The 24,905-nt window shown below is 50.0% G+C and overlaps 2 protein-coding genes and 1 long non-coding RNA gene across 9 annotated transcripts in view; all 3 read right to left on the reverse strand.

Annotated features, from left to right (window-relative positions):
• Positions 1 to 2,724, reverse strand: part of LOC128797051 (uncharacterized) — a 34,454-nt gene extending 31,730 nt beyond the window's left edge. Inside the window, exons 1-2 of one of the 2 annotated variants that reach the window (XR_008433997.1) lie at positions 2,563 to 2,724; positions 1,040 to 1,103 (exon numbers count right to left, since the gene is read on the reverse strand). This is a non-coding gene — a long non-coding RNA (uncharacterized LOC128797051). Of the gene's footprint in view, positions 1 to 1,039 lie in introns of both variants that reach the window. The other variant, XR_008433996.1, reaches the window with a different exon arrangement.
• Positions 2,725 to 6,781: 4,057 nt separating this feature from the next.
• GP1BB (glycoprotein Ib platelet subunit beta) lies at positions 6,782 to 8,454 on the reverse strand. The gene has a single exon (XM_053959270.1). The coding sequence runs from the start codon at positions 8,248 to 8,250 to the stop codon at positions 7,639 to 7,641; it is 612 nt and encodes a 203-aa protein (XP_053815245.1). The 5' UTR covers positions 8,251 to 8,454; the 3' UTR covers positions 6,782 to 7,638.
• Positions 8,325 to 24,905, reverse strand: part of SEPTIN5 (septin 5) — a 45,027-nt gene continuing 28,446 nt past the window's right edge. For 5 of the 6 annotated variants that reach the window (XM_053959263.1, XM_053959266.1, XM_053959264.1 and 2 more), the window contains 10 exons: positions 21,305 to 21,401; positions 20,707 to 20,793; positions 20,039 to 20,162; positions 19,800 to 19,934; positions 19,011 to 19,128; positions 18,587 to 18,688; positions 17,579 to 17,675; positions 16,182 to 16,317; positions 14,533 to 14,635; positions 10,674 to 14,220 (listed from right to left, as the gene is read on the reverse strand). In XM_053959263.1, the coding sequence (XP_053815238.1) occupies positions 14,164 to 14,220; positions 14,533 to 14,635; positions 16,182 to 16,317; positions 17,579 to 17,675; positions 18,587 to 18,688; positions 19,011 to 19,128; positions 19,800 to 19,934; positions 20,039 to 20,162; positions 20,707 to 20,793; positions 21,305 to 21,401 (1,056 nt within the window). In that variant the 3' untranslated portion in view covers positions 10,674 to 14,163. Of the gene's footprint in view, positions 8,412 to 10,673; positions 14,221 to 14,532; positions 14,636 to 16,181; positions 16,318 to 17,578; positions 17,676 to 18,586; positions 18,689 to 19,010; positions 19,129 to 19,799; positions 19,935 to 20,038; positions 20,163 to 20,706; positions 20,794 to 21,304; positions 21,402 to 24,905 lie in introns of those variants that run through there. The other variant, XM_053959262.1, reaches the window with a different exon arrangement.

Consider the following 24,905-nt stretch of genomic DNA (forward strand, 5'->3'; position numbering starts at 1 on the left):
GGGAATTGCTCATGGCATAAGCCACCTCCCCTCAGCAGCAGGCCATGAGGTCACTGGTAGTTGCACTACCAAGGACCACATACCCCAGACAGAGCCTCCTGGCAAGATACAAAGCTGGTGGAAACCATTCTGTGAACTATTTATTTTTTAATATGAAACCCTCAGCTTGGCATAAACAAGGAACAGTTGGTATATGCATCTACTTTTAAGACACAGATTAAAAAATATATAAATCAGTGGACTTGTTTAGCTGTCTGCTTTCCAGTTAACGAATACTGAGGCTCCAATTTTTGAATTAGAGTTATTTTTCACTTAGACAGTGAAGTGTGTTGCAAGTAGGCAGGCGAGTGAGCATGAAAATGAACGCACCAGTTGTATGCTCTGGGTTTCAGCTGAATTGCTTCCAAGATAGATTTTTTTGTTTTCCTCTAAGATAGGAAACATCCGAGATAATTTCCCATCCCACATGGATTTCACAATTTCCCATCCCTGGGAACATAGAGTACCTAGTAAATGGGGCCCTACAGACATCTACAGATAAAGGCAAGGCAAGGTAGGAATGCTGGAAATGCACAGACAAACGGGGATTGAAATTACATGCTAATTTTTCCACAGCTAATTAATCACTAGAACAAGTTTAGGGAATATAGTGCCCGACCTTCATCCCAATTTTCTTTCATTTTGACAGGACTCAGATGCTTTCTGTGGTTTTAGAAATACTTGCTTTACTGTACATAACTAATGTTACACTACCAAGACATGCATAATCCAGTGCTCTTGCTCCAGAGCTGGGCCTCCCTGCATTGGATCTTCTTAAAGAGATTCCTCTTGGCAGTTTGTGTGCACAGCCCAGCACATGCTCTAAAGGCTGAACCCTGAGCTTTACTGAAGTCAATGGCACAATAGAGCAGGGCTAGGATTTCACTCCACTGCCTTCAGGTTTCACATGCTTTCAGCAGATGCATCTCCAATTATTTTTTTCCTGCACATCTGGAACACAAAGTAGGGCACTGGATTATTGCAACACAGAGCAACTTACCTACAGCTGACTTCTTCCAGAGCGTGAACACCACCACAGAGTTCTGCACTTACTGAGGAGCTTCCTTTCAAATATACACACAGGAAAATACATCTCATGATATGTTTTCAAATTATGGACAATGCAATGCCCTCTCTCCATCTCTACCTGATGCAAGCATATCTCTTTATTCCTCTCAACACAGAAACACAAACCAATACAGTATTTTTATTTTTTTGCTGTGCTGTAGGAAACTGCATGGGAATTTGTACACTGAAATTCACACTCAGCACTTGGAGAGAGTTTCCCTTCATTTAGGCAGCACAGAAATGACAATGCTGCTTCTTGTGCTTTGAAGTCTCAGGAAAAAAGGAAAAGAAGCAAAGGGATCATTAAAATGCCGTTCTTGATGGATAGTGGCAAGAGAGGATGACAGGAGAGGAAGTAATCAAGAACACCAAGGTCTTGCTTTCAAAGCCTCCTGCACTGCATGATCAAATTAATAAGTTTGGTGGGCTTGCTGCAGCTCAGCCATCAGAGAGCCAAACATGGGAAAGCAGCAAGCTGTATTTTATGTACAACTTAGGAAATGCCAACAGCAGTGGGAAGGGTGTGGAAGAGCAGGTGCAGACAGAATAGGCAGCAGCTCACAGCAGCGCTGAGGACGAGGCAAGAAGGACAAGAGCAGTTTGGCTGGAAGTGAGCCGCCAGCCCAGGCAAGAGGCTTTGGGCTGGACCCAGAGAGAAGTGTCTTAAGGCACAAAAACACATAAAACTGCGCAGGGAACTTGCCCTCCACTTTGTCGCTGTTAATGGGTACAAATTCCCTGCAGCACCTGGAGATTTATGGAAACTAAATATAAAGCCCGAGTCCCACTGACTGTCATTTTGTCTCAGTCCCCACAGAACAAAGGTTTCATGTTTTACTTCCCTTCTCTCCCTGCAGGAATCAAGGCAGCTGACCCAATATGAAGATTCACCTGTGAGAGGTAAAAAACAGCCCGGAGAAAAGCCTTCATTTCACCAGCAGGTTCATTCAGAGAGATCACGACACAGCACATAAGGGGGCCATTGTTTCTGGAATAAAATCTCCATTTGAGCTCTCTTCTTTGGCCATGATCAATGGGAGGGAATTAAAGTCTCATCCTGGGAAAAAAACCAGCTTGCTAACACTGTGTTGAAAGATCAGGTAATGGAGATGCAGAGCAAGTGTGGGCACCCACATAATCCATTGCTGAGCAAGCTTGAGAATGCTGGAGGTAAAAGCTTCACAAACACAGGCACATCCCTTATCATACGCTATGAGAGACAACCAAGTCAAGGGCTAGGAGTCCTAACAGGAGTTGTTGGTATTTCACAGTCCTTTGATCCAGATTTCAGCTCCCCACAGCTCCTCCCAGTGCAGGGGCATTTAAATTCCATGGGTGCTTACACAGCTGCCTGTTCAGCCTCTGCATTTTCTGTCCCACAGATGCACAGAGCCAATCCCAACAATTTTGAGCCCTCTGTCCTACAAAGCCCTGGAGTATTCTGAGAGCACTTACCTCCCACCCATCCTCCTGACCCAATATGAAGATTCACCTGTGAAAGGTACAAAACAGCCCGGGCACCTTCCCATCTCCAACAGAGACATCAGTGAAAACCCACTGCTCTCACCACTCAGTGATGATGGCAAGGGCTTTTTCTACCACCTGTCAAAGGATGGATTTCCACCCTCCAAAGCTCATCCGACTAAACACCCACAGAGAACCAACCCTATTTCCATCATGGCCACAACGTCATAATGACCACCTCCTCCCCCTCTCTGCTTCAGCCTGATGCTTTGAAACAACAAGAAAAGGAGCTTTTTACGTAGTAATTACTGGTTCAAGAAGCAGTGTCTGCTGCTTGGGCAACTAAGTCTGGAGCATCCCTGTCAGCCTATGGCTGACATCACATTTGCCTTCACCCTCTCCCAGACCCAAATCTCATGTGTATTTCACTAGTCAAAGCAAACAGGAGTTTAAAAGCTATTTGCTGCCCTCTCCTGAGCAAGCCCCAGTGACTGTCAGTACTGTAGTGGCTCTGGAGACACTTTCCTTCAGCAAGCACAGCTGCTCCCATGTAAAAAGGATGGCGCTGGTGTGGAAGCAAACAGATGTGACAGGGCAGGTTAGAAGTGATCATCAGCTGCAACAGATGAGGACGGCAGATCAGCTACCCAGCCTGAACCATTTGGTATGCACAGAGGGCATTCCTGGCATTTTGGTTTTGTAACTCTCAGGTTATTTTTCCTCTGTGGAAATACAAAGAAATACCTCCCAGCATATTCTATTCTCAATAGTCCCAAACATTTCAGAGCAAAAGCAGACCGTGAGATATATAAAGAAATAGAAAAAAAAATTCTTTGTAGGGTAATTTGAGGAGGTTTTTTTGGACTAAACCCACTTAAATCTTTTATGTCCTCCAGTAGTGCTCTATCCTGTCCTTCCAGGGAGCATGTAACTTTACCTAGACATATAGTATGTACACACTATCTTCAGAACAAAACACTGCAACCTGCTGCTTTCAATGCACTTCCCCATGATAACTATTTTTTTGCAGAAACCTGTAAAATTAAATTGTACTCTCCATTAAAACCCTCCAAAATAAGGCCTATGAACCTGAGGGAGCCTTTGTTTCCATATGCAAATATAGACATAAAAAAAGTAAAAGTCACTTCTAAACATTTCTCAAATATTTGTTTTTCTATGTACCCTAGGATAGATAAGAAGTCCCATGATGTGGAATCAACACTGTTTTCTTGGCATTCTCTCTGGGATGCTCTTCACGCTTCAATCCTGAAAGGAAATGAGGGGTTTAGAGAAGGCCAAGCAACCTCATATTAATGACCAAGAAAAATGCCTCTTACGATTTGTAAACAAGGCAACAAATCCCAGACTAGGCTGCCACCAAGGCATCCACTGAAAGTTCTCACTCGGGTACACGCACAGCACACAGCTCTGACTGCATGAGAGGGAAGCGCCACGCTCCATCCTATCTCCAAGCACTGCCTAATGTCCAAGTGCTGCGTGGAACTGGCCTGTCCCAGTGACCAAGCCCTGCAGTGGGTGATAATGAGTTGTTGTCTGTGTGTACAGATGTGGTATTTTCATCACATGCCTGAGGGTGCAGAACCCATGAAAGTGTAAGTAAAAGAACAGGGCAGGTTCCCAAGGGTCACATGGACCCAGGCAATCTGTAAACAAGGGCCTGCAGCAATCTTGAAGCAAAACAGAACCACTGTCACCATATGGAGATTATGGGTTAAAATTCTCTAGGATCCAAAATCAGCTTGCTTTGCTTTCAAGCCTTCTTTTTCTCTGGAAAACATTCAAAAGTCACCATAAAGACAACTGAGAAACAAGGCCTTTGGAAGAAGAAAAAAGCAGTGTGCCTTCCCCAATGTCATCTACCAACCAGTTGGTCCTTCACTTAGGAAGTGCTGACCTGCTTTTTAGACACCTCAGGTTTGGAGGTCTGCATCACGGAGACTGCAAACACTTTGGTCTGGTCTCCCAGGCTTCTTTAACCTGGTAACTTTCAGAGAAAGGAGCTGCTTGGAAATATCTGAACCTTTGGCAAGGTAGCAGACTGTCCAGCAGGCCTGGCAGCCCAACCCTGCATGGCATGGACTTGGATTGGCCTGGATACTAGAAAATTATTTGCAAAGCAGCTTAATAGCTTGCATTTATTATGTTTGCCATATTTCACTGCTGCTTCCCCTTTGAAGCATCTGTGCATTCTTGGACAGTGTCCTTTCAGAATGAAAGCCAGTTCTCATTTCAACAACATCCCAGCAGATCCTCCACTGGGTAGCAGAGCAAGAAAGCATCTGTGACATGCAGATTCCTGAGCCAGGAGAAGGCAAGATATGCAGGCTCTGGATTTATGGATTAGACATGCTGCCATGGCACACAAATCACTCTTCACTCAGTGCAATTCATTATCACAGTGCCATGGCTGGTCACATTTTTCACAGGTGCAAATAATGCCAAAAAGGTTTTTAAACTTCCATGTGCCAAGACTTAATGATGCAGAGTCAGGAGCCCTCCTGCCTCCTCATGGGAGCAAAACCAAAGTCAGCAGTTGTTCTGTCTCTCTGGACACACTGAGCCACAAAGGATTTTCAGTACCCCATGGCAGTGTTAACAGACTAAGCAGTCACAGGGCTGGGACTGTGCCTGCTCCCAGTCCAGCCTCTCCCAGCAACTGAACCTGTTGTACTGCCCACGTGCACCAGCAGCATCTTCTAACCCAGGTAAATTCAGTTAAAAATCCACAGGCCCCAAACGCACCAGGCATTGCAGTGAAAAGCCCCAGGTGCTCGGGGTGGCGGTGCCGAGGAGCTGAGGCGGGAAGATGGAGGCCTGTGGGTCCCCTCACGGGGCCTCATGGTGCACCAATTTTGACCTCTCCACAGAGGAGGCTCTTCAGTGGACCTGTGTCCCTCCTTGGAGGTGATGGTCATAGTGATATTGCAGGGGATACTGGTGCAAGAGGTGCAGTCCCCAGAAGAAAAAATAAATCTGAGTTGGACCCCCATTTCCCTGGGTACCTCGCTGCCACATCCAGTCAGGCCAATGCCACAGGGGTTAGTGCTGGAGGGACATGTGGCACAGCAAGGAAATGGCAGAAGGAGACCCCAAGGCAGAGCCCCAGGTTACTCACCTCAGTCAGGCTGGCCCCGGTACACACAGCATGGGGAACGTCCTTCTCAGCCATCGACCCCACCCGCGCGCTGCCCGTGAGGGGACGCACAGGCCTCCATCTTCCCGCCTCAGCTCCATCGGCACCGCCGCCCCGAGCACCTGGGGCTTTTCACTGCAACACTTGGTGCGTTTGGGGCTAGCGCGGCCCTCTGGGCTGAGCTGGGCTGAGCCGAGGTGAAGCAGCCTAGGGCAGAGAAGCCCCAGGACTTCCCTTCTTCCCCTCAGGCGGCCCCGGAGCGCCCGGACCGGCTCCTTCAGCTCCTTTCCCGTCACGGGCTCCCTCAGCGGCCTGGGGCAGCGGCCAGCGGGCCGCTAGGGGGCGCTCGGCGGCCGGGGGGCAGCGCTGCCTGGCGGGGCTCCGGCACTGCCCCGGGTCCCACTGCCCCCGCCTGTCCCGTGTCCCCCACTGCCCCGGGTCCCACTGCCCCCGCCTGTCCCGTGTCCCCCACTGCCCCGGGTCCCACTGCCCCGCCTGTCCCGTGTCCCACTGCCCCCGCCTGTCCCGTGTCCCCCACTGCCCCGGGTCCCACTGCCCCCGCCTGTCCCGTGTCCGCCACTGTCCCTGTTCGCTCACTGCCCCCGCCTGTCCCTGTTCGCTCACTGCCCTCGCCTGTCCCGTGTCCCCCACTGTCCCTGTTCGCTCACTGCCCCCGCCTGTCCCGTGTCCGCCACTGTCCCTGTTCGCCCACTGCCCTCGCCTGTCCCGTGTCCGCCACTGTCCCTGTTCGCCCACTGCCCTCGCCTGTCCCGGGTCCCCCGCCTGTCCCTGTTCGCTCACTGCCCTCGCCTGTCCCGTGTCCTGCCATTGTCCCTGTTTGCCCACTGTCCTCGTTTGTCCTGTGAACCACCCTTGTCCTTACCTGTCCCGTGTCCTACCACTGTCCCCACCTGTTCGGTCGCTGCCCTCCAGTGTCTCGTCACTGCTCTGTTACTGCCCTCACCTATCCCATGTCCCATCACCTTCCCCCGCCTGTTTGGTCACTGCCCCAGCCTGCCCCATCCCAGTGCAGAATAGAAAAATAAGCCATTTACATGGTCATGTATAATTTTATTTAAATTTTGCTTTATTTCAAAAATAATTAAGGGACACCATAAACAGCAGTAGCCATATCAGTAGGGTTTGTAGTCTGAGCCTCTCAAGACCAGATTTCTTGTGCCAGGTGCCATACAAGCACAGTCAAACAATTCTTGTCTTCAGGATTAATTTCTCATAAAGATTCAGGGCCCCAGTCTCACTCAAGTCAGTATTAAAACTAAAGTAGACTAAAAGGAATGCAGATAAGGTAAAATGAGTGGCCTTCTAGACATGCCCTCCCTCCCCCAGAAGAACATTGGAAAAGATGCATCAAGCAAGAAGATATTTCCTTTCCCTTTTACTTGGGAAACCAAGGCAGGAGAAGACTAAATCCCTAGTCTAAAGCTCTTATTGCTGTCTGTGGTAGCAGAAGGAAACTTTATTTCTCCATTATCCTAGCTCAGTACTCAAACAGTTCACTGCCCACCTCTGTCCTCACCTGACCCAGCACAACCAGAAACATCCTGGGAAATATGGCTGGAATACTGTAGGAGGGGAGGGATTGAGCACTGGAGCCCCTGTGAGCTTATGAACTGTTTGAGTCAGTTCTGGTCACTGTAGTTTATGACTTCCTTAGTCTACCGAACCACTTCCAGCTCAGACAAGCAGTCAAGATCATGCTAAAGAATTTAAAGCATTGAAAAAACACAAAATTGATTCTTTAGGAACACAGCAAAAGTCTGATCAGTTCAAGTTCTGCTTCAGACTGCTCTCAGGATTAGATGCTGTACTAAATCGTCCTCTCTGGGTATCACAAACTACAGGACTTTGACACAGCATCCCCCAAAAGGAGGAGGGTCTTCTGTCTCATGATGTTAATCATTGTTGGAGGGTTTTATTGAAGAAGATACCCAAGGGTCTACCTGCTGGTCTAGTTCTTGGGTGGTGCTCCGGGCTTCAGCGGTCATTCTCCGAAATTTCTGCAGGTAGACAATGATGAGGATAACCAAGATACTCTGGAGGAAAAGGAGGATGAAGAGAGAGAGCTGAGAGAGGAGAGCCAGGCTGCAGTACCAGTGCTGGCATGTGGAGACGATCTCATCTTCTGTCAGGTAGGCGATGATCCGGCCCTGCAGGTGCTCTGGGGAGCTGCACCTCACATCCCTGTACAGGCTCCGGTTCTGCTGCCACTGGAGCCAGGAGCGCAAGTAGAGGATGTCACAGGTGCATTCCCAAGGGTTGCCCTGCAGGTAGACTACCTGGAGGCTCCTCAGGTTGTCAAAGAGCCCATTGGGAATAGAGGTGAGCCTGTTGGAGCCGAGGTGGATGATTTCAGCCGAAGGATAGAACGCAGTGGGCAGGTTTTCTACAGTCAGGTTTTTCAATGAGCAGTCAGTAATGTTGGTGGTGCACTTGCATGGCACAGGGCATATGGGTGTCACGAGTGGGAGGAAGCCAAGGAGGGGCAAGAGAATTCCACTGTTCATTTTCACCTGCAAACAGTTCCCTGGCGAGACTGGATGAGGTGGAGACCAGACACCATGTACTCTAGGACTGACACCACAGCCAAGGTCTTTTGTTGTTTTGTTCTGAGGATGAGTTTCCAAAGTTGGATAATTTGGTGTCCTCCACTGGAGACGCAAGAGCTCTGAAAAGAACAAAGTTAAAAGAGAGCAAATTCTGGTCTCTTGCTATAGGTGAAGGAATTTTCATGAAGGAATTTCCAACCTGGATTTGAGGAGGGATATGAATACATGGCTACTGGAAGGCTTAGCTGCAGCCATCAAATACATTTTCACTAGTCCTCAGAAATATACAAGAGCTGCTTGTGTTTTCACCATTACTGGAGGTGCATTATCAGGGTAGCCAAGAAAATTTCTGTCAAGGAATCAAAAACTAGAATATGAACTTTCTCATGCCTTATCATAGCTCTGGATTACATCTGTAAGCAAAGTTTCATTCATGTAAACTACAAGAAGAGATTCAGAAATAAATCTACTGTTACCATGAGTAAAAAATAGCCTTTCCAGCCTTGAAAAGAAGTGATAAACAGTCTTTGGCTGCAGAGAAGGTGCTGACCTCTGAGGATGGAGGCCAGTGGAGTTTTTCATTCTAGAACTGCTCTAGCAGGTGAATAATCACCTGTGCTGGGAGATATGGGTCAACGAGCTTTTTTTTATGTTACAATCTCATGCCACTGCTGAACAGGAGTTGCTGTAACTTCTCCAGGAGAATAACTACACATACCTGCAACAAGGCAGTATTTTTCTGTGCTTGACAAATTGTAATTGTCAGTCAATCAAATAAAATTTTAAAAAAGTAGGAGGTAGCATTATTGACTTACCAGAGTAGTTCAATCCTTGCTTTCTTGCTGGCTTTACAACACAAGAGAAAAGTCTCAAGGCAGTCCAGCCAGTGCAAGAGTGTGTGCACAGCTGTGTTCCCAGATAACCCCCTTGCAGCTGGCTGGCAAGATAAGGGTCAGGCTCATCCCAGGCACACCTCCCACATGAGGCCTTCCTGCAAGTCTGCTGCATGTCACCGGAAGCTGAGGCTTCACTGAGCAAGTCTTCCAAGAAACGGAGCTGACACTGCTCACAAGAACACATTTGCTGGGAGAGGCTGCCAGTACTGGTAACTGTGATTCTGGGCCCACAGGCTCAGCCCAACAGAAATGTTACAAAGTCTCAGTGGCATAGTAACTCAAAATTCACTTCAGACTGGAAGGTGGTATTACTGGTTGGTACCGTACTCCCTCAGCACTGTGATCTCTGGCTTCCCATCAGGAAAACTTGGCAGAGTGGTGACACTTTCTGAGTGCTGACCCTCAGGTTTCCCTTGAAGCAGTGACACAAATCTAGTACTTATTAGTGAAAGATCTGCTGATAGAGATCTTCCAGTCCATCCATCTTTCTAGAGAAAGATTCTTCAGATGGCCCACAGCCCTTGACAAGTGCAGTTACTGAGAAAGACTGACCACATGCTTTATTTAGAAGCTGCATTACACAAATACTTCAACAGGTAAGTCCCAGGATCAAAACTAGATTCAGGCAGAATCATGTCTTCTCATGGCCATTGCATCTTCACAGACACTTCTCTGCCATCAGCCTGACCAGGCATACACTACACTCCTTAGCCTAAGGCCACCAGAATCACATTATGGAACTGCTGCCCCATTGAACTCAACTCTATTACATTGTACTGTGGATATCCTAGATACCAGAAATGATGAATGCCCTGAATGTGCTCATGTTAAGAGAATTGAGGGTGCAAAAAGTGGCAGAATGTGACCCTAACCAAGGGAAATTTTTTATGCTCTGAAGAAAACAATTAAACTTTAAATTTCTACAAAATTGGAGCAGATAATTCCAGGTGTTTCACTGTGGTGGCCAGGCAGAGTGGGAAAGATATCTTAGGCTAACAAACTAACCCAGTTTTTCCTGCAGTCTGCTTTCCACCTGGGAGCAGCTCAACTACAGCAGGGTAAGTTTGTTCAGCAAACTTACCTCGTCTCATGCGTTCGGTGCTATGTTTATTCACAGGCAGGTGCTCAGGCCAGGTGTGGCATGGAGCTGATCTAAAGCCAGACCTAGTGTGGCTCTGCATGCAGCATGGACTTGGCAATGCTCTCCTGGCTACTTACAAACTGGATTTCCTGGGATTGGATCTTGCCAGCTGACCATTGATGATTTAGATACCACTCCTAGAGGAAGCCTGGATCTAGAAGAACCTTCAAGATCCTCTTGCTAGCTTCTGGAATAAACAGGCCAGAAATCCCATGCAGGAAACTTGCCTGAAACCTGCTCTGACTGAATTAGACACAAGGAGAAACAGAGTCAGTTTTGCTCTCTCCTGCCCATAATGGATCACCAATGCTGCTCAAGGGGGATGAAAATTAAACAGAAAGAAGTTGGATTTTTGAATGTATTTATTTCACTGATCAATTCAGGTAGTAAACATTAATAATAATAACAATAGTCATTTAATAAAATGGATATGTTTAAAAGGTTTCATTTTCTTTGTTCACAATGACAAAATGTTCAAACAGAAATTTACAAAAAAATATAATTATAATAACCCAACATATGGACAGGAAACATAGAGCCTAGGAATGGAGCAGGGGGTGAGGAAGGTGCATGGCAGGAGCAAGCCAGCATTAAAGCACAGCAGAGTTTGTGAGGAAGAGCAGGGAATGCCATTGCAGAGCACGACGAGTGGGAGCCCCTCCTTTGAGGGGAGGCATGCAAGGAGGCAGCAAGGACTGCACAGGCAGGACCAGCACAGCAGTGGCACACAAGGGGTTCATGCCATGGATCCATCCTGTCAGGCACAGGGGTCAAGATGTACCAACAGCCCCAGCTGCAGCCTGGGATAGCTGTGGAGTGGGACACCATCCCTGCAGCCACTCACTCAGCAGGGCAAAGCTTGGCAGAGACATGGGAATGTGCCAGGGGGTGCAGGGATTGCATGTAAGGCTGTGGAGGGTTGCATGAGGGGAGGTGTTAAATTACTTTCCTATCCACACTTCTCACTGCCAGAGCCATATGGCTAAGCTCCCTGTGTTAGGAGTCTCTTCTCCACTTACTGTGAGAATTGATGCCACAGTACAACACACTCCTTAAATAAACAGATTCCACCTTTCAGGCCAGAATCTGAACACCTGATGTTCCCCAAAATCAGTCTCTAATCCCTTTCCAAGCAGTCCCTAAATTCTGGCACTCAGGCCAGGGAACATCTTACAGAGACATGATTTCAGTGGTACCACCACCCCTCTGTAGAAGCCATCTCTGGTGCCTCACTCCTGTATGGTTTTTCCTAAATGCAACTTGAACCATCTTTGCCAGCTGGTAGCCAAAGGCTTCAGCTCTCTGTAGAGGACAGGCTTGTGATCCTTGACTTGATGTAGGAGGCACATGCACTGAGCTGAAGGAGACTTCCCCACGTGGAGGGATGGGCAGATCTACCCTCAGCAACCCTGCCTGTGACCAGTGTACCGTGTGCTTTCACCAGCACACAGCACCTCTGTGCACAGCCCAGCATAAAAGGTGTCAGCTGCTCTATGTCCATGCTAAAGGGAAAAGGTCTCCTTTATCTTTTAGGAATGAATCTGTTTGAAAGAGGAAAATCTCCAGGTGGACAGGGCTCATTTGCAACAGAACATCCTCCTCACCAAGGTTAGTGTAAGAAAAGAGGGGACAGGTACTTCAAGATGTTTCCTTTTATGTTAGCACAGACAAAGCTGAGAACTCAGCTGTCCACCTTTTTGGAAAACCTGGAGGAAGTTCCTGTTTCAGGCTACTCCACTGCTCAAGTAAGCACATAATGCAAAGAAAGGTTACACTTCCTCTCAGGTGCCTCGGCCCTTCACGTTACTGAAGTCAAGCTGAATCCTTCTGCTCTCCTAGGATGGCACTGCCACTTATGAGCCCAAAAAAGGGGAGCATGAAAAAGAAACCCCTGAATATTGCCGAACACTGCTCTTGCTCAGCTTGCACAGTTCTGTCATCCTTACTTTGTCCTTCCACATGGTGCCAGGGTCTCTCCCCTGCCCCTACAGCCCATGCTCTGGATAAGCAGAGGCTCTGTACAGTGAATAACTGGAACCAGCCAACCTACCCACCACCTGGACAAACCCTGACAGGGACTCTAAAGCCCCAGGGAGGAATCAGACAAATGCAGTGCCTAGTAACAGAATCTAGGGCCTGCCTATTCCTGGCCAACACTGTGCTTCCTACCCAGGGAGATCTACTGGGGAGATCCAGAGATGGAGGAACAGATAGAAAAGGGGAAAGGGGGCAGAGGAGTCAGCCAAGGAGCAGAAGGGCCCAGCCCATGGCTGCACTCTCTGGTGTCAGAGGGAAGAGCCAAGTGTCTCTCCCTCCAACAGCCCTGACTCCTGTGAGTGTGGCAGTGTTGCTGGCGAGCCCTGCCCTATCAGGCACATCACACTCCAGGGCTCTGCTCTGGCTGGACTCAAGTTAAAAATACTGCAGGAAGCAAGAACAGGACAGGAGCTGCTGCCCAAAGAGTGCTTTTATCTCTGCCTAGCAGACCCACCAGCCTTCCCAGCACTAGGGCAGGAAGAGCCAAGGAATAAGGAGGGGGGGCAGGGCTGAGTGCCCAGGGGAAAGGCAGGGGAGCAAGAGCCAAGCCTGCTGGGCTGTGTTCAGCCCCACTCAATGACAGCCCTGAACCTGCCAGGCTGACCCAACACCTGCCCACACAGACTGCCTGCAGGTCTTGGATACAAGCCTGCAAAAACTGCCCCTTCCCGAGGAGAAGCTTGGAGCCAGCAATGTGCTCGTGGGACTGTAAAGCCTGGGGGTAGGGGACAGGTCTGCATTTTAGGTTGGATTTCAGCCCTAGGGTTTCTATCCCCTCCAAAGCAGTCTTGGCAAGTGCTCCGGATGCCACAGTGCTTTTCAGAGCAGACACTGAAGACACACTGCAGGTGATGACCAGAGCTAAACCATGAAACACCCTCACCCAGCTACTGCAGGGCCTTAGGGTTCCTCTACCAATGCCTCCTCCTGCTGTGGGAGGAAACCATGGCAGGGAAAGGGTTCACTCCAATCACCTCCTTGCAGGCAATAGTCAACAACTCAACCTCTCTGCCAGAAAGATGAAACTGAGAACAGTTTTCTTGTAACCAGCCTCGAGGCACTCAGTCTTTTGCTGTTCAGTGCAAACATCCTGGAGTTTTCTTGATAGGAAGAACAAAACCAACCAACTAAACAAAAAAACTATAAAAACCTGGACAGGATACCAGGCAATCATCAGGACTCCAGAGCAGGTCAGTGCACAGAGGAACCCCCAGCCCCAGTTCTCTGGGCCAGCACTGTCCCCAGGCTAAGAAGCCCAAGGAGCGCAGGTCAAACTCACAGGAGGGTATGGCTGCCTTTACAATGCTTGTGCTGGCCCCAGATAAGGGGAACAGGGACTGGGGCACAGCACCTCAGCTGGGAGTAAACATTTACGTGCATTGACACAGATACTCTAAGTTTGTACACCAGAGAAACCAGGACTTTAAATACCAGAGCATTCCCAAACAAGAGATTAGTACATAAGAAAGGGGGACCTTTTTCTTTTCTTATTTTTTTAGGATGCCTTAGAGACGTCCCAGGCTAGCTTCTTAAAAAAAAAAAAAAAAAGAAAAAAAAAGAAATGAAAGAATAATTATTAAAAAAGAAATACACATCAGTAAACTGTTAAGTGAACAGCCTCCTCCACAATCCAGCTGGTCGAAAAGCCAGCACTGCTGCTAATAAATTAGAGGGTGCGGGTGCAGCTCTTGCCCACAAGTCTCTATACAATAGGAAACCTTTTCTAAATGTTCACAGCTCTTGCCAGGTCTCAGATGGTCACTGGGGGATCCCTTCTGCCCTCCAGGTACCTGCCTCTCACTGATCCTGCATCTGCTGCTGCATCTTCTGCAGCATCTCTTGCATCCGCCGTAACTGCAGGAGACACAGAAGAGAGAGTCAGAAAGGGACCAGTGGATCCAGACTTGGCAACCCCTTGGAGCTGACAAGGGGGCCTCAGGGAGTATTAACTCCTGCCTGAGCAGAGGCACCTGTGTCTGGGGTGGAAGGGAGCTATGTTTCCCTGACAGAGGAAGCCACAGTGTTGGACCCTGTCCTCCACCCCAGGAGCCCACAGGGGGACACAGGAGTGGGAAGCCTCAGGACTGCCTCTATGGGGCAACTCTGGAGCAACTCCTGAGATTCCAGCTCCAACATCCAGGAGGGACAGGCAGAAATGGTACTCACCTCCTCATCCTTCATCTTAATCAGCTTCTCTGTCTCTGTGTCTGGTGTTGGGAGAGGCAGGATAGGAATGGGGCTTTCTATCCTGTTGTCCTGAGTCAGCTTGCTAGAGGGATGGAGAGAGGGGGGAAGAACAGTCACTCGTGGTCCAGGATGGCCGGCTTTGGTGTCACCACACAATGCCTGTCACTTCCCATGGCAGAGCCACCAGCAATGCAGCATCACACACCCAACCAAGTGGAGGGGCTGTAGGGCAATCCAGTCCAGAGCTGTGGCATGCACCTGGATGGAGAATGAGACCTCCTGTTCAGGAGGTGGGGGGCATGAGACAGGCACAGCACAGTAGCATTGCTCTGAGGGCTGGGGTGTCCATGACTGCAGGTAGGGGACACAGAAAGGAGATTATTTTCTTTCAAAAGACAGGAGCTCTCAGTACATGAGGAGGGAATGGTAGTAGCCAAAGAAGTCTGGGCTGAAATTGGAACTTCACGATGCCACTTGCACGTGTTCACCACTTGGAGTCACCACTGGCTCATTATTGAGACAATTCCAGCCTTGGAGCTCAGGATCTCCCACCAAAACAACTCCCTAGAAATGGCCCCGTGCTGGTTTTATGAAACTTGTTGACTGGCAAGGAACTAATCATGGCATGAGAAACGGGACCAAACTGAAGCTTTCTCTAGGCATAGCAACCACTTTTTAACTGTGCTCTTCTTTTAATAGACACACAGCCTACCTAAATAGCAGCTGTGACACTGTTCACCCAGCTCTAGCATTTAACATAGTTATTTTGGGACTTCATATACTTGCTGCTGAAAAAAACAGGCTTGTCTGCTATGCTAAAGTACAGGGATACACTGCGTGTCAGGAGAATGTGCCAACCTGCACGTTGGCACACATGCAGCACTGCTCCTTGCTGAAGCACAGCCATTCTGCTCTGCAACGTGGCAGCACAGAGCTACCAGCCAGGGCTGGCAGGAAGTGAAGGGAATGGTTCACAACAGAGGAGCCAAGACCTACTTTAACCCGAGTTTTTTCACCAGTATATCAGTCATGGAAGGGAGAAGGAAAAGTAGAGGTCTCAAATGAGAAGCCTGTGTGTGTTCTCTCTTCTGTTTTCTGATCATTCTGACTAAAACCACAGAGCATCAAATGCAAAGGGAAGACAACGCAGAGAAATCTTTGAAGACGTTGTCTTACTAATTGCCTGGGCCCTGTTGTCTGAGAAACAGCAGCATCCCAAGGGTCATGTTATTATTTAGACATAACTGCAGACCACAGAATGCATTCCTGTTCAGTGATGCACACAGCTACCTCTCACCAGAGAGACGGTTTATCCCGTTTTATTAGGCTGGATGTATTTCATCCACTGCTAGAAACAGCTCTTCAAAAGAATCTCCAGGCCTATTTCTTTATATCTGCATGGGGAATCCTCAGACAGGAATGTGGATTCTCAGAAGCATTCCTGCCTTGGGTTCAGGCTGTGGGAAACATGTTTGGATTTGCTATTTTAGTCACCAGTGCCATTCCTGGAGGCTGCAGCCCAGCAAGCCCCCAGCAGATCCACAGCCTCCTGACCAATGAGCTGTTGTGAGAGCAACCCCAGCTCCACAGAGGGTGACAGACCCCTCCCACCAGAGCTGGGGACCCACCTGGTCATTTGCTGGATGCACTGAGCTCGGTAGTTCTCATAGTGGACATCGCAAGTGACGTCCTTCAGGTCGTGCATGTGTGTCCGGATCAGCATGTTCCGCAGCTTCACGAAGTCGCAGTGTGCCTGGTTTTCCACTGTGGAAACAACGGGAGAGTGCCTGGATATCATATCTCACCAGGCCTCTCCAGGGAGCCCCTTCTCAACTCCTGGACACATGGACTGGACTAAAACCCCACCCCAGGGCTCCTTCCTCATCGTCCCCTGCCACTGCCCTGGCGCAGGCCTCAATGGTGCTCTGCACTTCTCAACACCGAGGCCAGGCTGCTGAAGGCACCGTGGTCCCAGGACCTTTTCTGTGTAAAAGGATTAATCAAGCACATACAGCAGAGCCCTGAGAGAGGAACCCACGTAATGGGATATCACTGTTATAACCACAGTGAGCACAGCTGGTGCTGGAGGTAAATTGCTTGTCTGATCAGAATTTAGGACTTATCAAAAGGCCCTGTAGACAAAATCAGCCTGAGGAGCAAAGCCAAGACCAGGCAATGGAGAGCTGAAAGACCTGCTGTTGCCATGGGGAGCATGGCTCCAGACAGCACTGTGGGAAGCACTGTGCTGCTGTGATGATCTCCATTTGCCTCTCTGCAGGGCTGGGGAAAACCAACTGTATCAGGCACAGGGGTTCACAAAGTTGATCCGACTGCCAAATGCCAGCATCCTAACAGGCACATCCCCCTCTGAAGCCATTGAGGGAGCAGAGCCAACAGCTGAGCAGCCCAAGCAGCCAGCACCAGCCCATGAGTGCCAACACAAGCTTTTGGGATCTAAAGTTGCAAGGTCTTAAAGCAACAAACCAGCAAGGGCAAATCAGCAACAGCAGCAAAAGCCATTCCAGGGTTATGCTGCCTAAGGGCTTTATGAAATTTCTCCCTTTAGAAGGGAAGAAAGTTGGAGACAAACACTGTGCACAAGCACAGCCTCCAGCCCAGCAATTCCAGCACTCACAGGAGCAGCAGCAGAGGAGGGAGTACACGAGGGTTTCTGATTGTTTGGCTGAAAGCAACAGCTTCTCCCCAGAAAATAAACAGGCAATGCCCAGCCTGCCCTGCTTAATAAGAAGCCATGTCCTAGTGCACATTAAAGCTTAGGCATTCATCCATTCATACTGGAGCTTCTCTTCCTCAGTCTGAATGGGAGAGTTATTGATTCACTCCAGTAACACAGACCTCCTGAGCCAGTCCCGGTGCCTCTGTCTCTACCCTACCTTGTCCCCTGCCATGTGCCAAAGGTGGCACAGACAGTCCCAGCTCTCCCCTGCCCTCCCTGTTGGAAATGCCTATCCTTGCCCCATCCCTGCCTGCCCCTCCTCCCAGTGCTCCCAGGCTCCATGCTTACCTTCCACAATGCCCCAGGGGTAGAGCCGTCCACGGACCCGCTGGCCTTTCGCCTCCACCACGGTGTTGCTGCCGATGACGGCAAAGGGAGCGCTCTCCTGGAACGAGAGGCACCGCTGAGCCCAGCTCAGCCCGGGCTGCCCATGGATCCCTTCTCCAGGGGCCAAGCTCAGGCACAGCAGAACAGCAGGAGGAAGGTGCTGGTAGGAAAGGCACAGGGACATCCACACATGCCACAGGGCAGGGCACCACAACCCAGTTGCAGAGAAAAGCCTAAAGGACTGGGATGTACAAGCAGCCTAGTTCCCAGCCTGAGCTCAGCTGTCCTGAGGGAAGCTGTGTCTCTGCAGGTGCCTGCATCCCTTCACTAAGGGGAAGCTCTACAAGGAAGCCAGAGCAAAGAGGCTGAGACACCAGGCAAGTGGGACAATGTACGCCAAGAGCAGGAATGTAGAGACTGTGCTCCTGTCTGCTCAGAAGGGAGTCAAAGCCCATTGCCCCCCTCTGACAGGAGAAACAAGGCCATACTGCATGCACACACAGGCTTGGGAGGCAGTGAGGACTGGGCTGCTGGGGCCTCCAGATATGCCTGTATGATCATGTTGTGTCCCCCAGCGCAACTAATGTGTCACAGTGGTGCCTAATCACTCAAAAACTCAAAAATCTCTCCTGCTTGCTGATGGCATCACCCACAAACAGAGGCTCAGAACTGCTGTACAACCCAGCTTTCATCTTAAACACAGAGGCTGGGGCAGATGGAGGAAAGACTGACACTGCCTGGAGGGAGAGCAGAAGGGCCATGAGTTCATGCCACACTTGACTTCATGGCACCTTCTCCAGGCCATGGCATCAGCACCTTCTCCAGGCCATCCACCACAGGAGCCAAGGCCATTCCCTGGGTAGCAGTAGCACAGGCCTTCAGCACAAGCAGGGCAGCTCTGGCTCCTTCTGGACTGACCCACATACCCATGAGTCTGATTCTCCAGACCCTGCTGAGCAGATTCCTTACCTTCAGCTCTCTGTCTTGCTGCTTGAACTCCTCATCTTCATCAGAGTCACACTCAGGAAACTGATACACTTTAATGCCAAATTTGTCAATCTCTTCCCGGATCTAAGTCCATGCAAGACAAAACCAAAAGGATGTAAAACAGAACAATACAGAAACGCTGGGTTTATTCTGTTTGTGCTACCATGGTTTGCTATAGCCTACAGATGGCAAAAGGATTTGATGCTTCTTCTACAGTCATCCTCTCTGCTGAGAGCAGAGCACAGCTGCAGCTGTATGTGCAGATACTGTGTGTGTGTGTGTGTGTATATATACACACAAACACGCTGTACAGACACATAAATACATACATGTCTATCTGCCCTCCCTCCTCAGCTCATCCCTGACGCTACTTCAGGTATAACCCTGTACAGAAAGAGCATCTCACCCTCTCTTTCAGCTTCCGGATCTCGGAGGGGATCAGGCAGTCAGCTTTGGCAATCAGGGGCACAATGTTGACCTTCTCATGCAGGGCCTTCATGAACTCAACATCCACAGGCCTCAGCCTGCAGCAGGGATGAGGGACACTGTTAGCAAAGACACACTGGGAAGCTCCTCCTCCAGCCTCTCTCACCCACCAAGCACAAAGGGAAAAGGACAGCACTGTCACAAGAGCCTGCAGCAGCACTGGGACAGCCCTCAGCTAGGGCTGTACCTCCAGGAAAGCTGTCTCCAATTTTAGCTGCTGAGTGTCTCATACAGACACTGGCTGGGTATATGCTCCCTTGCAGGCCAAATACTGCCCAGGTCACAGCCTGGGGTCTCCCTCCAGCACAGGCAGCCAACACAGCCCCTTCAGCTGCTCCAGGCTAGGCTGACACTTGAGCCAGCAAAGGGCAGGGACTGAAGGCAGCTTAAAACTCCCTTTCCTACACATCATCCAGCTTAGCTAGATAGGCACATACAAGTCTGCATGGCATGAATGCATTATTTCTTCTGATTTTCAAATCAGGCTGTAAGGCCTGAGGGAGATCTGCTGTGTCTGTTTACATGCAGTCTGTCCTGCCAGTGAGGGGAAGGGAGTGCTGTGATGCTTAGCAGAGGGAAAACATCCAGATATTGCTTCTCTCCTGTGCAAACAGCCCTGGCAGTGTACAAGCTGCTACAGGGCAGTCCTGGGCACAAGAGTCCTCCCTCTGGACTGAGTCACCCCCAGGCCTGGAGTGTGGGCTCTCACCCGTGCCCAAAGGGAGAGATGAAGTAGAGGCAGCAATGCACTCGGTTGTCCTGGATGTTCTTCCGGTTCAGGCCACTCTCATCACGGAAATACTGTTCAAACTGCTGGTCAATGTAGTCAGTGATGGGCTTCCAGCTGGGAAGGGCAATTCCATCAAAACAAAATCATCAGTAGTGTCTCCTGTCTCCTAATGACTGTGAGGTCAAGGACAAAAAGGAAGGCAGCAGTGCCCTGCTCACCACTCAGTGTTGTTAACAGCATCTCCAAAGCCTGGTGTGTCCACTATGGTCAGCTTCAGCTTGACACCCTTCTCTTCAATGTCCACTGTGTGCTTGATGATCTCCACTGTCTGGTTGATCCTCTCTTTGAACAGAAGCATGTGAGTTAAAGCCAGGCAGTAATGCTGGGGATCCCCACTACACCCGTGACAAGCCAGCTCCCTTTTACCACTGAACACAGGGAGTAACACAGGTTTCAAAAACCCCAGATCATGCCCTAAGGAGCCTCAAGGCGGTGGCACTGCAGCGGCCAGCAGCAGGCAGACAGACCCCAAGAAGATACACAAACCTCTGAAGTGCCTGTAGCCCAGCTGTTCTGAACATTTTGTCCAGTCACTGGGGAAAGGGAATCCCTACCATACTCCAGCATCCAAGAACAAAAGACAAATCTTAATATCTGATCCCAAAGGGCTAGTGCTGCTCTGCAGCTTCATCTTCCCTTCAAAGGACAGAAAAGCCCTACAGCCAAACCCTTTTTGCTCAATTCTAGTGCCTCAGCAGACACAAAGGAGAGCAGAGCCAAACAAGAGGGCTGGGATCCAGCCAAGCTTGTAGCTGCTGCTGAAGCAAGGAACCAAAGTGCTAGTCCTTAGGACAGTCCCATTCACCCCACTTTGCCCCCAGCTTACCCTCTGCATTGAGGAGCTTTCTGTCTTTGTAGAGGTCTGTCAGGAACAGGCTATTCACCAGCGTGGATTTGCCCAGGCCCGATTCTCCTAATTGACAGAGCGCAAAGGGGAGGAGGAATAAGCAAGCAACATGACCCACTAATTGACTTACAAATGAAACTTTGAACAAGGCTTTGAATCCTGAGCCAGAGGAAGCAAGAGAGACAAGCTGTCAGGAGCTGTTTATTGGCACTACATTTTTCCAGTAGTGGAAAGACTTTTGCTGCAAGATGTCTCAATCCTTGTAAAAATGTGATCTCCCAGCTCCCCATTCTTCCTCTCCTTCCTTTCCCTTGGTCCCTGTTTGGCCCTGCCTTCACCACCCAGAGCAGTCACTGTTGGAGGAAAAGCTTGCTCGAGTGGGTTATGAGGGGTCAGGAGGGGCCTGTTCCCCCTGGGGGAACTGCCACAGGCTGGGGAGCACAGCAGGGCCCGAGAAAAGGACCAGAACAGAGTGAGGGGAGGATCCAGGCGCTATGGGAGCACCTAAGGGAAGTGAGGAGAGCTGGTTCCCACCACATACCCACCGTGTGGCCCAGCCACCTCCATCCAGTCTCACCTGCAACCATCAGGGTGAAGTCGAAACCCTTCTTCACAGATTTCCGGTGGACCTGGTTGGGCAGAGTGGCAAAGCCCACGTACTGCTTCTCATGGTCCTGCAGGGCAGAGGTGGATGGCAGCAGGTCAGAGTGTGCCACGCCTTCTGCTTGAGCCTCACACAGTGGCAGGGAGTGGGACTCAAAAAGCCCCTGGGGCAGAGCCAAGGGCTGGAGGAGAGGAGAGTCCCTGCCCTGGCAGCAGTGCAGGGCAAGGCAGACACCTCCTCTGGGCTTAGGGACTTGTCCCTTCCCACAGGTGGGCACAAAGGGACATGTCCCAGCCACATCCCTGTTTGCCTGCTCTCCTGGCAGCTTCCCAGCATAGAGACCACAAGGGAAAAGGCACATCCCACCATTCCCACCAGAGAGCACATCCATGGCTGCTGCTGACAGCTTTCCTAACTCTGCTTCATCTGCACAGTCACAGGCTCCCTTCACAGCAGGGTCACCAAATGCCACCTCTCCCCAGGTCATTTCCACATCCCTCCCTCCAGAGGTACGTGTGCTACATGATGGAGAGCTCTGTAATTAGAACCCCGGAGCTTGCACTGTCCTGAGCCATGTCTAGAGGAAGGTACAGTGGCTCAGCTTCTGCTTGACCTGAGAGGGGATTATTTCTTGCTGTGTCACAGCCACTCCTGGCTGAATAAGAGGAAATCCTGAGTAATCTCTTGTGTTATTTCTGAAGAGACCAAAGTTCAAGGAGCAAGGGAAGTGGAAGGATGTGGAAATATTGATAATAGAACTGAGATTATTTTGGTGAGGGTATTACATTTAGTATTACTGGAGTGTTACCTACCATCCAACCACCCCCCAGACAGAGCTCCTTGTCACTGAGTGCTCCCTCACAGCAGAAAATCCACAGGCACCTCACAAGCATGGCACATGCTCTGTACAAGCACACTAAGCCATTCACAAATGCTTGAGCTAGAGACATGACAGACCCTGCATTTCAACATCATTGAATATAATCATACTACTGGAATTCACACCACAGATACATCCATGGAGCCAGGAGTTCCTCAAAACTGGCCCTAGCTCCTATTCCATGGATGCCTTCAAGCACACGATTGTCCTCACCCATTCTCCAGGCACAACAGGGAACACCTCAGTTCATAAGTTTAATATCTCCATTCCTGGGCCATACACTCAAAGAAATATGAAATATGATCCCAGGTGCCAAGCTTAGGGCAATGCTGACTTGCTGCTATTTCCACACTGCAGGTGGGCAACATCACACCCAGGCAACTCTCTACAGCTGCATGTCCACCTGTGTGAGAATCCCTGGGCATCCTCATTCTGACAGACAAAAAAGTTCCACTGGGGAACTGAGCAGGAAGACAGAGAGTCTCCTCCCAATTTTATGGCTGCTCTGGAGCTGCCCACTGAGATGGAACAGATGTGGCTGACAGCCATCATGGCCCAAGGATTCAGTCCTTTAGCACTTTAGTACCTTCTTGGTTTGGGTCTGAAACTTGGTCATTTTAGCCCTGAGTGATTGTGGGTTCTGATCTCCCTCACCTCCCATAGCTGAAGCAATGTTGTTTCACCACCCCACAGTCCAGAAAGGCAGGAAAGGACAGAGAAAACTAAATTAGAGAAATGGGGAGAATTAGAGAGTGCCCAGAGTGCTCCACTGGCAGCTGTAATGACTGATCTAAAAGGCAGTGACATCCTGAGCAGCAGTGCAGCAAGTGGCAGCGAGACCCCGGGTGATGAGTGACTGCAGCTCTGACAAGCTGCATGCAGCAAAGCATTGCCTGCCTGGGGGACACCTCAAATTGCCACCCAGAGGGCTCAGTAAAGGGCAAACGAGGCGTGCAAAGCAGAGTGAGAAATGGGATAATGGCAAGGTCACAAAAACAAGGAAGAAAAGACTGCTTCCAGCCTCTGTCTCTCAGTATCAGAGCTGTCTCCCAGCTGCTTCACTTCCTGGTAAAACACATCCATAAGCACAGCCAAAGTGGACACGTAACAGCCAACTCCTCACAGTAAAAGGTCCAGTGTGTCCCAGCAAGCACCATAAATATACAACATACTTCCCTTTTGTGCTTCTCCTGCCCTGATCTTTGCCAGACTTTGGAAAGACAATGATCACCTGCTCTCTCCAGTGACTTGACGTGTGAAATAGTACTACTAATGTGCTAATGAAACCATGGCTGAGGCTTGGGGTGTGCTTCTCTTGTTTTGCTTGGTTTTTAACCTAGATGACTAAGGGCTGACAATAGAGACACTGGGGAGCTCCGCTCTGGTGCAACTCCACTTACTTCTGCCAGGTGTAACTGGCTGAACCTGATCCCTCATTTCTGTTCAGCCCAACCAAGAGATCGTGGATTTGCTGTATCTCTGGCTGCTTCCCCATAGCTCTGTGGACTCATGATATCCAAAATGAGCAAATCCCAGCTGGTGCAGGACACTGCCCTTCACCCATGGCTCATGTAGTCATTTCCCTTGCAGAAAGGAAGGTCAGTGCTGAGTGCAATACCAACAGAAGAGCTTCCCTCACTATGGGAGGCAGCCAGACCTGTGAGGGGAAAAACCCTGTCCCCAGCCATGTCTCCCTCTGACCAGCCATGCACACACTGCAGAGCCCTGTCAAGGGTGAAGGCAAGAGATGCAAGGTGAGTTGTGAGGAGAGATCCCCTTCTTGTAACAGCCCTCTCTCAGGAACAGCAGTGTGGTCTCTGCACCAGCCTTGACTTGTGGTTCTTCACCTTCACTTTGAGACACTCAGTGTGTGCTCCTATCCCAGTCATATTCAGACATTATGACAGACATGTACCACCACCTCTGCCAGCATGGCATCATCAACATGGCATTTAAGGAGCCCAAGTAGCCTCCCGAGCCTGGTGTGTACTTTACAAAGCTCTACACCACTCACCACCTCCAGGTACTGCCTGCAGAGCAACCATGCATGGGGTGGAGAGGCGTGGGAGGGCTACTGACAGATACAGGGGGCTTTCTGGGTTATGAAAAGCTAAAATCCATTAATGAGATGAGAGGCTTGGATGGAGGGAGTTCCTAAATGCATCACAGCCCCCTCCTTGTGCTCTTGACCCTCACAAGGCAGGGCCAATCAAGCTGACAAAAGCCAGGACAGCTGGTTCCTGCACTGCGCTTCCCTTGCCAGCCCCAGCTGTCAGGAAAGAGCCTCAGCCAGCCAAGCCAGCAGCACTCTGGCACAAGGAGCCCCTCTCCCATCACCTGCTCCATGCTCCTGCCTTTGTTCCCACTGGCATCCCACAAACACGTGCCTGGGAACATGCCCCACACGCTACCACAGAGGCCACTAAGAGCTGTGGCCAATCTTTGGGACCCTGTCACAAACCAAAGCACCGCAGGCCAAGAAAAACACACCCGTACTCTCCCTTGGCACACGCTTGCTGGTTCACCAGACCTTACAGCAACATGTCACATCCTCACATCCTCTAATACCCAGCCGAGGTGGCCAGGGCTCCCCTGGCAGCCAGTGCTCTCCCTGGGAGTTCAAGCCAAGCAATAAAGCCCTGGGTGGGCTCAAGCCCTGTTCATGTTGGGGGCGTAGAAACACTCAGGATGTGC

The sequence above is a fragment of the Vidua chalybeata genome, chromosome 18 (assembly GCF_026979565.1).
Source record: "Vidua chalybeata isolate OUT-0048 chromosome 18, bVidCha1 merged haplotype, whole genome shotgun sequence".
In the NCBI taxonomy this organism is placed as follows: Eukaryota; Metazoa; Chordata; class Aves; order Passeriformes; family Viduidae; genus Vidua; species Vidua chalybeata.

Coding starts and splice junctions, on each gene's coding strand:
- GP1BB (XM_053959270.1), bottom strand. CDS start 8,250: ATGAACAGTGGAATTCTCTTGCCCCTCCTTGGCTTCCTCCCACTCGTG.